At 41.7% G+C, this 13,936-nt stretch overlaps 1 protein-coding gene across 9 annotated transcripts in view; it reads right to left on the reverse strand.

Moving 5' to 3' along the window:
- Positions 1-1,706: 1,706 nt before the first annotated feature.
- ehbp1 (EH domain binding protein 1) overlaps positions 1,707-13,936 on the reverse strand; it is a 152,868-nt gene continuing 140,638 nt past the window's right edge. For all 9 annotated transcript variants that reach the window (XM_078272660.1, XM_078272656.1, XM_078272653.1 and 6 more), the window contains 4 exons: positions 12,306-12,405; positions 11,239-11,312; positions 3,296-3,410; positions 1,707-2,856 (listed from right to left, as the gene is read on the reverse strand). In XM_078272660.1, coding sequence (XP_078128786.1) covers positions 2,766-2,856; positions 3,296-3,410; positions 11,239-11,312; positions 12,306-12,405 — 380 coding nt within the window. In that variant the 3' untranslated portion in view covers positions 1,707-2,765. The remainder of the gene's footprint in view (positions 2,857-3,295; positions 3,411-11,238; positions 11,313-12,305; positions 12,406-13,936) is intronic.

A 13,936-nucleotide genomic window follows, 5' to 3' on the forward strand; every position in this document is an offset into this window, starting at 1 on the left:
GGTTTTCACTCCATCAGCTTCAACAGGAACATTAGAGACCCGACAGATGCTGCTGAGGTAAGACAGGACTCTGTCTGTCATTTTATTCTTTCTCACTGCCAAAAATATGTTTTCTTATAATATTGGATTTATCAGCTGAAATTCTTTCTTAGACCTGAAAGTAATTTTCACTAAACCTGCAGTGATTTAAGATGAAGGGAATAACTTCGGTGGATTTAATACTGATGTTAAGAGAAAGGAACACATTCAGGAGTTCAAGTTTTACGCATGAACATTTGTCAGAATAAATTCAACCAGCTTTTAAAAGAAGACAGAAAATATTTTAACTATTCATACAACAATTTTAAATTCATGTAGAAGTGACCGGTATGGTGATTAACTTGAAATGTTTTCTACACACTTACACACACTCTCTCTATCTCTCACTCACACACACACACACACTCTCTCTCTCTCTCTCTCTCACACACACACACACACACACACATGCACACAAACACACACACACACACACACACACACACACGGAGCCTTCTGACGGCACCGAGCAAAACGTCCATCGCCGTTTTGGCTCCGTGCTTTTATTCTCCAGATTACAGACCCCCGTGATAAACGCGCAATAATACAAACTAAAAAAACAAAGCGCCTCGGGGGACGTAACGTGCGTAATGTGCACGTACAGTCGGTCCCAAGCAGAGAAGAAACGAATCAGCAAATTAATTTGAAAGTATTAGAAAGGCCGGGGAGGACGTCTGCTGTCACAACCGATTTTGCTGCATTAATCGGGGATGTGAGGCTGCCTGCGGGGACGGTGTGCGGGGTTCAACCCAGACATTCTGCTTTTTAATCGCAGGAAAAAAATGTCACTCTTTATTTTAGTTTGACATCAGTCTGCATTCCGAAAACTGATGCAAGTAAAAACAAAAAGCTACATTTAAAGTGGTGAATTGTTTTTTTCAATATTCTAAAATTAACAGGCTACTGATAGTTTGTGCAGTTTTTATTTCCCTCTCCATCAATGGTTGCGGGTGACCGAGCCTCTCCAGCTCTGCCCCCCGTCTCCAGCGCGCACAGAAGCGGCCTAGAGAGAGAGAAAAGAGAGAGAGAGAGAGAGAGAGAGAGAGAGAGAGAGAGAGAGAGAGAGAGAGAGAGAGAGAGAGAGAGAGAGAGAAAAGCATCTGCTCGGTACAAAGTGATTTCTCTAATCTTCCTCGGAGGAACCTGTTCAGCACCGACCTCAAACAAAAACCCGAACGCCAATTTTAATTTATAAACACGCACAAGTCGCAGGGGAATTGAACAGAGCGCCGAATAATAAGCATTGCTAAACGAAACGCTCGCTGGTGAATGCAGTGATAGGGGCCACTTATGTGCAGCGCTGCAGCCGAAGACGTGCATGCATTTCAATAAGTTTTCGTTGTGTGAAAAAAAGAAAGAAAACCCATATATAGAATATGATCTCGATCATGTGGGATTGGAGGTAAAAAACAAAAATCCAAAAAACATTGATTGAAAGTCTTGAAGATTAAGTTTTAGAAATGTGTGAGCAATTAGATAAATAAAAATAACAGACTTTAAAGACACCAACAATTCGTCGTTCGAATATTACTATATATAACAATTATATAACTGTGTTCAAATGCTTGTACATTTAATTCCTGCATCTTTAAAATATATGGAAACAAATACGCCACACGCTGCCTCTGTGGAGTATGAAATCATAAGGACTTTATTATTGAAGATTTGGGTTATGACACTGGAATAAATAAACACATAAATGTTCAACACGTAAAGGACAACTGCCCCAGATGTGGAGCTCTAAGTGATGCACGTGGAAGCACATTTCTCTTCTTCAGAATACAATAAATAGAAACCAAAAGTTGTTGAGCAAAATGCACATGAAATGTGACGATAGTTTCACTTACAAGCAGCTTAAAAAGACAAACGGCAATAAATAATATATATATGTTTTTGTTTTTGACTGCATGAATCCTGACAAAACAAAGAGGATTTTGGAAGCTATTGGTCAGAGACAGTTTTTTAAATTTTTTTTTTTTTAAACATGATCTTACTTTTGGTAAACTGCTTTCAAGCCAACACAATAAAAAAAAGCAATAGGAAAGTTAAGATTTATGCAAGATTTATGAATGCGTTCCCCCGCTTTAAGATATTTTACAAGTAAAAACTCTAAAATGAAATAATTAAAAGATACAGTCAAGTAATGAAGTAGCTTGAAAAGAATGATATAACAACTTTTTTTTTTCCTTTTAAAAGTCCAACTGAAACGTCATCTTCTCAGCATGATGAAAAGAAAAAAGTCCCCCCATTAAACCCAGTTGTGCTGTACCTCAAACTGACTGCTCTCCACATTCAGACAGAAGGCTGTGCTGCTGCTGCATCAGTACATGCAAATGTCACACAGGGTTTGCTCTTGTCTCTTACATATTTATATTACATACAAGTACCGTTCTTTGTAAAGAAAAGGAGAATTAAAATAAAAAAAATTGTATATAAGTGGGACAGTTTGAGTCAGTATAAAGTGGGTGCAAAGGCATCGCAGGGCCTCTGAACTCGGCCCGGTCTCTGTGGGTAATTTGACCAAAACAACAACCACATCAGGATTCCAATAACTAGAATGGATATATAATAATAGAAATATTTAGGAAAGCCACTATCAAATCATAATTATCATATTCATTCTTATAATAATGATACATTTCTTTTATCGGCTACATTTGTTGGTTGTGTTTTTCTGAAAATGACAATCATTGAAGCACACACTTCTCCTCTTTCTTGGCCATCTTTCCTTTGTTCTGCTCCAGCGTCCTCTCCAGGTGCTCGTCCTCCTCCTCGGCCCTGCGGAGGGAGGGCACAGGTCAAAAGGTCAGATGTGTCAGGGGAATTGGGGGGGGGGGGGGGTGCGCGCACACACACACACGTAACAGTACGTGCCACAGCGGTGCCGCCTGTGGAGTGGCCTAGCGCCAGGGGCAGAGCTCCGACCTTTCACCCACCTGGCACCCTGTTGACGGACAGTGCCGCCAATCTGGAAGGGATCCCGCCCATGCAGGTGTGCTGCTGCTGCTACTGTGCATGCAGGATGACTGCAGGCTGCAGGCATGTGTTTTCACTATGTCTACGGTTTCTGGGGGACCGCTGGAAATGTAAAGATAGTCAGCAGACGCTCTCGCGCTAACTCACCAAAGGGGGTTTGGACATTCCCAGACTGTACATTTATACGTTTTAGACTGTGAATTGTTTTGTGTCTAGTGTTGGAGGATTGTGGATAACTTACTGTTTCTCCTGGGCGTCCAGGTCCCTGACCAGCGCGTCTCGTTTGTTGACCAGTATGACCAGCTCATCCAGCAGCAGCTGCTCTCGTCTCTTCTGGGCCTCCGTCTTCTGCCAGTCTGCAACCACACCAGAGGAACAAGGACTTCAGAACAGGAGACACTGAGGACTGTTTTTATTCTAAAAACCTCGAGACACTTGTCACATGGATGAAAAGTTTTTTTTTTGGTCCTGCCAGGAACTTGTGACTGTACGACAGAGCAGACTCATGAACTACCTCACGGTTCAAGACAACATTTTTTTTTACAAAGACTTAACTCAGATCCTCCAGGAATAGAAATTTTCCTCCTGAGCTCTTTTAATAAAACACTTTTTAACACTTTGGACATGACTTCACTTGTTTCCAGCTCTTTATCAAGTAACTGAGTCACAATAAAGGACTACAGAGCTTCAACATGACGGACAGGTGGTCTGGTCGGATAGTTGGGTAAAAGTTATTCTTCTTATTAACCTGCTGGACTGTACGGTAACACTCCGTCAGGTTGTGTGTGTGTGTGTGTGTGCGCGCATTGACGATGTGTTGACCCGAGCAAACACACTTGAAGGATATTGTCATGTTAATCTGCAGCACACAGAGATCTATGAAGAGTCCTATTCCCACAGGAAAAGGATTGTGTTTTAAGATTAAAAATAATTTCATCATGGCCTATTAAAGGTGACAGCCATATTGTACGTAGCATTTCTATTCATTTTTATTTTAGCCACAAAAATTTCGAAAATACTAAAGTTTTGGGTGAATTTTCGAGGTTAAAGTTTAGTAAAATCATCTTGGATAAAGATTGATTGAAAGTCCATTTCTACTTAGTTTAAGACTTAAAAAAAACGCTGTGGTTGAGTCTTTGTGTCCAATATTTTTCATAGAAACATTTAAATAAATACAAACATCTAACCGTAATCTCAAAGCCAAACAGTTTGTTCCTCAGCTAAATAAACAAACAAACAGGTGAGCCCCTGACCCTCGTCTCCCAGTTCTTCAGGGCCTTTTTCAGGAAGGGCCCCCACAGGGCCCCACAGGGTCCAGGTGGGACCCCGATCCAAATCCCCTCAGCCTCTCCCTGGAGGGGTGGGGGGCTGCCCACAGGAGAGCACTTGCTCCCCTTGGGGCTCAAATATCCGCCTGGCGCTCCACATTCACAACACCGGGGCAGCACTCCTCCCTCCCTCACCCCCAAACACTGCAGTACTTAAACAATTGCATCTTTACAAAATGTGTTTGTTTACCTCCTTGTTGTACAATTTACACAACAATCCAGCATCTGCGTACATCATTAGATTCAACTTTATTTTTATTTATGTTGTTGCACACAGCACCAGTGCAACAAAATGCATCATTTTAAATCCGACTGAAACATGTTTTAGTACAGAAACCTCTGACTGACAAAAAAAAAAAGTCTCTGCAGATTTTCCGCACTGTCCAACAGCTAAAGGAAAGGCAGGAAATCTCCAGCTATTCCTCAGCACAGTGTGAGAGAATGTGTCCCCCTCAAAAACCCTCCAATCGTTTCATATTTAAAAAAAAAAGAAGAAGAAAGAAATCCACTCTATCCCAGAGAGAATTCAAACACAGTGAGCAACTTCTGTGGCGCGTAGGCAACTTCACCCCTCTATCAATATTTAACCGCCTATTGATTCGAGAATAAAAGCAATGTTGTAAAATGTCACTCCCAAAATAAGTGTGGCTTTATTAAAAATAAATATCCCCCCCTCATTGAGTCAAATTGCGGCAGTCAGGATATGTGTGTGTGTGTGTGTGTGTGTGAGTGTGTGTGTGTGTCACGCTGGGCCCAGTGTGTTTGTCCTGAAAGGTCTGCGCTCACTTCATTGGCCCTGCTCGTCCCTTTGAAGTCGACCACAGAGCGAAATGAACACAGTCCCAATATTTGGCTCTCTACGTTCTTCTCTTCCTTTCTCTCGTTTTATTTTTTTTCTCAGGGAAGCAAATTGACTCTCCTCAGGCTTTGAGGGGGATTCGACAAATACTTACATACATATATATATATATAACTGCCACATATATTTAAGCCTGTATCTGAAGAGTGTTTTTTTCAATTTCTTTTTAAACAAAAGGTTAGTTTAGGATACTGAGAAATGAAGACAACGTGTAGGAAAAGAAAAGCAGATGAGTCATCATGTGAGTCATCATCTTTAGACAATTGTGAGACAGGAATGTGTGTGTATCCAAATCCGCCATAACTCCACACTCTCCCACAATCCTCTCTCTCGACAAGGCCGGCCCACAAGAGGGTTCACAAAAAAGAGAAGAAAAAAAAAACGTCCCACAAAAACAGAGAGGTATGTAAAATCTTTCCTCTTGATCCTGCCCTCCTTATCCTTCAGAGCACATCTCAGCCAAAAAGCCAAAGTCCTAGTCGAGGAGTGTGGGGGTTATGGGGGAAAGCACACTGCTGTCAATCACATGTCACATAGTCCCGCCCCCCTCATTAGGGAAGGTAAACAATAAAGAGAGCCGATGAGAGACGTGACCAGGCAACACCAGAGCAGGGCAGGCTGGGTAACCAGACACCCAGGAACAAACAAAACACCCTGCAGCCACTCAGAACCCCCCCTCCACGTAACCCCGCCTCTCCCATAAGAGAGAGAGGTTAAAGACTTGGAGGAGTGTGTACAACTCACATGGTGGGTGCGTATTCAGATAACCCTTGCCGTGCACGCCAACGGTAACCATGTGAGTCTGAACAAGGCACACAAGAATGCGCTGGTTCAAATCCCCATGAACCCCTCCCCGCCCGGTCCCTGCGATGCTAAATGTATTCAAGAGAGAAAACTTGGTCCAAAGCCTCGTTCTCTCAAAGCGAGGAGAGACCGTCTTACGTGCATCTATCTTTCTCTCACATTTCCTGTCTCACACACACACACACACACACACACACACACACACACACACACAGAACAACGGTGTGACATCAAAGGATTTGATCCACTGCTTCATATGTCGAGAGACGTCCTCCAGAGTCTAGACATTTACGACTACAAACTTATTCCCCGTCATTTTACTTTTTCTTTTCCTCTCTGCTCTGCTCTCTTTGCCTCTTTTTCTTGTGTAAAAGGCCTCCAAAAGCTGGTTTTGGCTGAGGTCCAAGTGGAGTCAAGAGACAAAAAGTGTCACCAGAGGAGAAGAAAGGAATGGCTGATAAATACAAACTATCTCAACAGCAACCAGGAGATTTGATCCTCTGTTTCATAGCAAGCAGACGTGTAATGATCTAATTCTTGATTTAAGGCAAGGTGTTAAAATCGGAACAGATCTGTTTTTATCCAGTACTGACCACATTAAAAGTAGTTGAGAGTTATTGTGTCTGTTTCGTCTGAGCTATAGAGCTCCATCATTGTCCAATCAATGATTAAAAACACATTGATGAGCCTCAATGTTGCATGTTCATTTCATCAATGGACATGAGCAATTCTGAGTCAATCCCACATACACCATCCTGACGCTGTAAATACTCACAAGTGCACCAAATGCGTGTAAATCTGAAAAATAGTCCCCAACACATGCACAATTTACTACTGTTTGAGCTACAAACTATAGTGCTCAGCTGTTTTAGGAAATATCTGTCTCCTGATTTTAAAGATTTATGTCTTCAGTAGGAGCCACTGACAGGGTCAGGGACAACGTTTTATGGTTAGTTTTGGTATTTTCATGGGAATTGTTGACATTAAGAAAAATAAAGAATATCACCAGCTTTACCGTTTATTTCCAGGAAACTGATGTTTACAGGCAACTTAAACTAAAACTTAAAACCTTTAATATTCTCCTGTTGATGTAACTAGCTTGGTTTTCCACCGTCCTGACTCACAAACTGATTCGCTATGAAAACCTCTATGAGACCGTACAGCTTTTAAAAACTGAAACAAGTTAGTTTATGAGACACTGAGCAAGCAGAAAAACTCACTTGTAACTTTTTAAAACCCAGGCAGATCCAGAAATCTGAAGCATGAATATAAAACAGAAGACACATCTGTTCCACCATATGTTAGAATAACCAGCATATAATATCATGTTAGCTACACTACAGGAGGCACTTGGAAAATACTTAAAGTCACATCTTCTGGGGGAGCAATGAGAATATGAACATTTAAAGTACTTTATCGTCGTTTTTTGTGTCACCTTTTTTGTCACCTATTATTATTTTCCTAAATTCCCCCAAAAAGTCGTGGAACCAAGGTACTTGTTATCGGCGGTTCCAGTCAACTAGCAAGCCTGAAAGAGTTGGCAACATCATCAAAACTCGCCTATGTGATAGGATTCCACAGTGCACCTAATCAATCAGGGTCTGTAGCGCGCCGCCCCGATGTGTTACAAAGCCCAAATAGATTTACAAAAGTAAGTGTGTGTGTGTGTGTGTGTTTGTGTGTCAGGGGTGTGGAGAGGGATAAGCTCCTGCATAGGATTACATATTGATTTTAAACATATAAAAAAGCTTATCATATCAAACCGTAACAGGAAAAACTCTGGGACCCGGCTATGCATAAATCCCTTTTAGATGGTGACAGGGCGTCCACTTTAAAACACACACACACGGGCCCTCGAAGCGAGCCAATACACAGTTTTGTGTGTGTGCATACATAGGTGTGAATCGGTAAGCAGATAAAGAGGGCATAGTGGATCAATTTTATGGCAGGGAGATGAGAGTGTGGCATACAGATGGCATTTTCCCACCTGGCATCACACCAAGAAGGTACAAGAGAGGTGGTTATCACGGAGCATGCTCATGATACATCAACGCCGGCCCAACAGCCTCCACTCGACCCAAACTCTTTGCACATTTAATCAAACTCAGAAAACTTTTTATAACATCATGATGTTGGAGAAACGCGTCACTGTGTGCCATTGTTTCTACTTTTCTCTTTTAATCCAGCTCAGAGGCTCTCTGTCCATTACTGTATTTCTATTAATATGTGTTCTCTATTAGTGGGATTATTATTTCTGGACCTGCCTTTAAACCTCTATTTCAGTTAATATCTCCATGTAGTTGATGCTGATTGTTAAGATCAAAACTGCAGCAAAACAACTAAGGTCCCCAAATTATAAAGAGTATTATTGCTGTTTAGTAATCATGAAATGTTATACAGCAATACATTTAAGATTATAACTTCCTCCCTGCTTCTGTATCTCCCACCTCTGAAGTATTTCCTTTCCTCCTCTGTAACGGCGATATGTGTTTGAAATTTGTTTTATCACGACACAAAAAATGACTGTTGAGATCTTCTAAGTCATAAAAATAAATCTAAGAAAACTTTTGAAGAATTTGTTCTTTAGCAGAATATCAGCTTCAGAGTTGATTTCAGAGGAATCCTCTCCTCCTGACTCCTCTTTGCACCTCAAAGCACTTTCGTCTTTCTTCCTCTCGTCCTCTCATCCTCCCTCTCACGTGTCATGCAGCTCAAGTCAGCAATACAAATGTAGAATGAAACGTCATGAGTCAAACTTTTTGGTCTCTCTCTCTCTCTCTCTGTTCTGGTCTGCAGCATCAAACGGAGACTGAGCCAAGCAGCTAAACCCAGTTAACTTAATATCTCCTGCTTTTAACTCTCGTCAAAATCTAAAATGTTTACACTAATATACAGACTAATCTTACGATCTTAATCTTACTTTATGACAGTGTTTACAAAATCATCCAAGTCTGGTGCAAATGGACAGGCAATATTTTTAATAACTTTTTATACTAAAATGCATAGAAATAAACTGGCATTAGCATTGTTAGCCAGTTAGCTGTAGCACACATTGACCTGGACAGACTGTGTGTATATGATGAAGACTGTGATCAAATATGTAACTATGTGGGGCGACTGAGAGGAAGAGATAGAGCCAGAGTAGTGTGTGTGTGTGTATCATTGCAGGTTTATATTTTTCTCAGCAGGTGTGTGTCAGGGCAGGTGTATCTTATCGAGATGTGTGTGTGTTTTTTTCCCTCCCTCTGCTCTGACTCACAGTGCACTCTGTCTCTGTGTTATCGACTGGCCAACCAAATCAGCAATTACTTGCCGCCTGACCATCGCTCAATGGACCTGCCCAAGCACCAAATAAGAGCTGGGGAGATGGGTGGTGAACACACACACACTCACAAATAGACACACATATAAAGACAGACACACAGGTGGACATACAAACACACCTGTGAGATATAAACACACAGATGCAGAAAACACACACACACACACACACACACACACACACACACACACACACACACACACACACACACACACACACACACACACACACACACACACACACACACACACACACACACACACACACACACACACACACACACACACACACACACACACACACACACAAGCTCTCTTCCCAGCAGCTCAGAACTATCTGTGGCTCCTACAGAAAGGTAGAGCCTGTGAATGTTAAGTGCCTCCCTTAGGGAAGAAAATAAGTTAGTCAGCTGCAAATCTAACAAGTCCACATGAAGGCAGAGAGGAGCGCGGTGACACGACACACACCACCTCTCCACCTCACACACACTATCTCTGCTCTCTCACCTCCACACACACAGACAAGCAGGCGGACACACGATACACATCCGATACATAAAGAAATACAGACACACACACACACACACACACACACACACACACACACACACACACAAAAAGACAAAAGCAGACTTGCACACACACTTCAGCTCATTACAATAAACAAAGAAACACACACACAAAGTGAAAGCAAACTCACTGCTACAAACGACACACACTGGCATATGAACCAGAGAAACTGAAATTCTCTCATTTGACTCGAGCTGTGGACACGCTGCAGCTCAATAAATATAAATAAATAAAATGGCCGTGCGAAGCCAGAAGAAATCAACCTGGACGCAGGCAGCGTGGCACCGTTTGCAACTCCTGCTTGGCTACGCATGTCTGCTCCCCCCTCAACCCCCTCCCTACCTGGCCCACCTCCTTTCTTGCTAATTACAATTGATTTATTATGGACCCGGTAGCTTATCAGGCGCCCGGTGAAATTACAATGGGTGTCCGAAGGCTGTGAGGAGAAAGAGGGGTTGGGGATGGGGGCGGTGGTGGTCAATGTCGAATGGCAAAATCAATTAGCATTGATTGGCAAAAGGTTCATTTTGCCAAAGAGGACGCAGTCGAAGGGGATTAAACTTCCCTGGCCCCCTGACAACTTTGATACGACACAATGGCTGCTTTTCTGGCTGCGGTATAGTTAACAAGCTTTCAATAATATAACCGCATCTGTTTTTTTTTTTTACCTCGCAAAACCGTCTCTCAATGTGACTGGATTTCAAATCAGGCATCGGCTAGTCGGGGACTAGGTAGGAAACAGATAGCATTGATCAAGCATCAGGAAGTGAAATCCCTCACAAGCTCGCATCTTAATCCTCATCAAGAAGCCGACGCAGAATTCAAATCATCCTGTTTCAGGCTCTTGATGAAGGCTGGCCAACAGCCATCATAAAACCATACAGGTGGAGAAAGGTGGATTAGACAGTAGCTTTACTTTCTCTTTATTACCAGGAAATGCAAACTCTGTTTGTCTTCTCTAGTAGCCATTTTGACAGCTAAAGAAACATTATCAGATGTTCTGAAAAGTGACTCCCTGACAGATTGTTGGTTATTTTGCTTCCCATTTGCAATCAGTAGCACAATCCAGGAGATTATTCTAAATCAGTAGTGATCCTGATTAATTTAAGTGGAATCATTTGATTGTCAAAATGATTTGCTAACGACACAAAAATAAGAGTTTGAAATTTAACAGTGCAAGTAAGTTTGTTAGTAAAACAGAGAGGAGAATAAATCCCAAGAACTCCTCAGTGTGTGTGTGTACGTGTGTGTGTGTGTGTGTGTGTGTGTGTGTGTGTGTGTGTGTGTACGTGTGTATCTTACCCTCTATGGCCAGCATGGCTCTCAGCTCTCTGTTCAGCAGTTCGAAGCGTCTCTCCAGATCGTGCTCTTTCTCCCTGTGGCAAGTTAGAAAGAGAGAGGAAAAAAAAACACACAGACAACAAAGTTCATCAATATGTTAATGACTAAATCATTAAGCACTTAAAGAAACCTGCAATAAACATTGATTCAGCTACTCGCCTGAACCTTCTCTGGCTTCGCATTAATCTACTGCACATAACTGATACACATACTGCGCTCGCACAGCCCTAGGTGAATGTGAATGTGTGTGAGGAAAAAAAAGGGAATATAAAGAGAAAAGAAAAAAGTGAAAATGCATAAAAAACGAGTGACGAGAAGAATAAAGGAGAAGGAAAAAGACAATGAAATAAATGTGAATCTACTGTATTGACATGCCATGAGTGTGTGTGGTCTACATGTGTGTATGTATGAGTATATGTGGGGTATGTGTGTGTGTCTGTATGCAGCACAAATTAAATTCTTTCCTCTTTCAGCCATATTAAAAAATGAGCTTATTCGGTCCCTAATAGAATTTGTCCTTCACAGGCGCCTTTTCTCTTCGCCTCCACAAAGAGAGAACAGAAAGGGCTAATAATCAGCCCTTCTGTCAATTGGCCACTTTAAAAGCCTCCCCTTTCCCACGATATAATGTGATTATGAATACTTCAATCTCTCCTCCACTTGCACACTTTGAAATCCCAACAGCCTCAAATGAAAAAAAAAGGCTGAGTGTATACATGTGTGTCTCCACCTGTCGCAGCTGACCACATACAAAGAGACTAGCGATAGAGTGATGATCGCCACATTTCTATTGATTTCATATCCCATCCACATGTAAATCAATGAGTGGATAGACAGAGGGGGTGAATGGAGTGGAGAGTACACTCCCACCCTGTGTAGCTTTGATGAGTTTGATCTAATGCTTGAATAGAAGTGTGATGTTTCCACGCTTTTAGTGCCTATCACTTCACAAAAAACTAACAGGTGCTAATGGCGTCTGGCTTGAAAAATAGGGCATTGTGGATGTGGTCGGTTTTTGAGATACATACAGCAGAGAGAGCTGGTTCTGTCGTCTGATGAGTGCGTTCTTCTTGTTGACCAACATGAACCACTCCTGCATCATGGCCTCCTCCTCCTCCTTGTTGTTGCCTGGAAAATGCACACAAACACACACAAAAACAAGCAGAGTTACTCACATGATAATACACCATTTTCAATAAACTGTTGATATTTATGCCTCAGTTGTTTCCTTGCATCCATTTGAAGCAATAAAGACAGTAGTTAAAAGAACAAGCTAAAATACAGTAAAGTGAGCTTGATAGCTAAAGGTTAATTTTCTACCATCATTTGTGTCTTTAAATAACAAAATTAGAGCATACATACATACAAGCATACACAAATGAAAGAGATGATGCAGATACATGACTCAGTCTTTTTTGCCACTGCAGAGTCAGTCTGTCCACCAGATATTTATGTGTGTTTATACACTGCTCGCTTATGTTCCTTGTGTAAACATTCACACACTTCACACCATGTCTTCACAACGTCGATACGACTTCAACCCAAGCGGGATTAACTCGGCGATTACCGTCGAGCGCCTTTACAGAGTGGAGCCTCTCACTGTAGGGCAATACATATCCCACCAATCACTCAGCGGAGCCTTCAAAAAAACCACATCTCTGGTACTCTCCGACGCTTAGTGTAATATCTGCTCAACACACGGCGAGCTAGCAAGGCTCAGATGCATGGCTAATGTAAGCTTCGCCCACGCCTGGGGCTAAAGCTCTGTGCTGTAACTTACTTACAGGGTACAATGGGATACGCACAACTGATAAGGATAAAGCACACTGAATGGAAACCTTCACATGTTAGCCACAAGAACAGCCTCCATTGGTCATGTTTGACCTGGAGGAAAGACTGGGAGACGATCCGTATGACAATTTCAAAAGTGATTCAGTGATTTGAAGACCAATTATTAAGGAGTTATTTCATGGCAGTTTTGCATCTTAATGTCTTTCAATACTGAGATTAGCACGAGATGACAACTACATCCAAGTCGTTAAAGTTTACTGGTGGTGTTAAATGCATTTTAATTAGGGCTGTCAATCGATTAAAAAATGTAATCTAATTAATTACATACTCTGTGATTAATTAATCAAAATTAATCACATACATAATTAACAGTGCCTGAACCGATACTTTAAGAAAGTAAAAAAAGAAAAGAAAAAAAAGGGTACTAAACAACAGTTGGTGGCATTAAAGAACGGCTTGTTTATTGCTAAGGCCATATGGTCAAAATGAAATGATTTAATAATAATGTATAACAATAACTTATTTCACTAGTAAATTGCTGTTGAACCATCAGATGGGAAAAGGACATTTACAATAACTTCAAATGCATCACAAGGCTGTAGTTTACCAGTTTCATTGAACGCACCGTCCGTGTTGTTTTTCCAACGGCAGCTGCACATTGTTACATCCCGGTGTTGAATCCTCTACAGTAAAACACAGTCAAACTTTACACCGTTTAGCGTTAGCTGTCAGCATTTTAACCGTGTTTAATCCAGCTACTAGCTAGCGGTAGGCTAACGTTAGCTGCTGTCAAGTATAGTGTTAACTAGCGTCACGTGCAGCGGTGTTTGTGTTTCAGAGCATCAGAGAGAAGTGCAGACATATCAGT

The sequence above is a fragment of the Sander vitreus genome, chromosome 17 (genome assembly GCF_031162955.1).
Source record: "Sander vitreus isolate 19-12246 chromosome 17, sanVit1, whole genome shotgun sequence".
In the NCBI taxonomy this organism is placed as follows: Eukaryota; Metazoa; Chordata; class Actinopteri; order Perciformes; family Percidae; genus Sander; species Sander vitreus.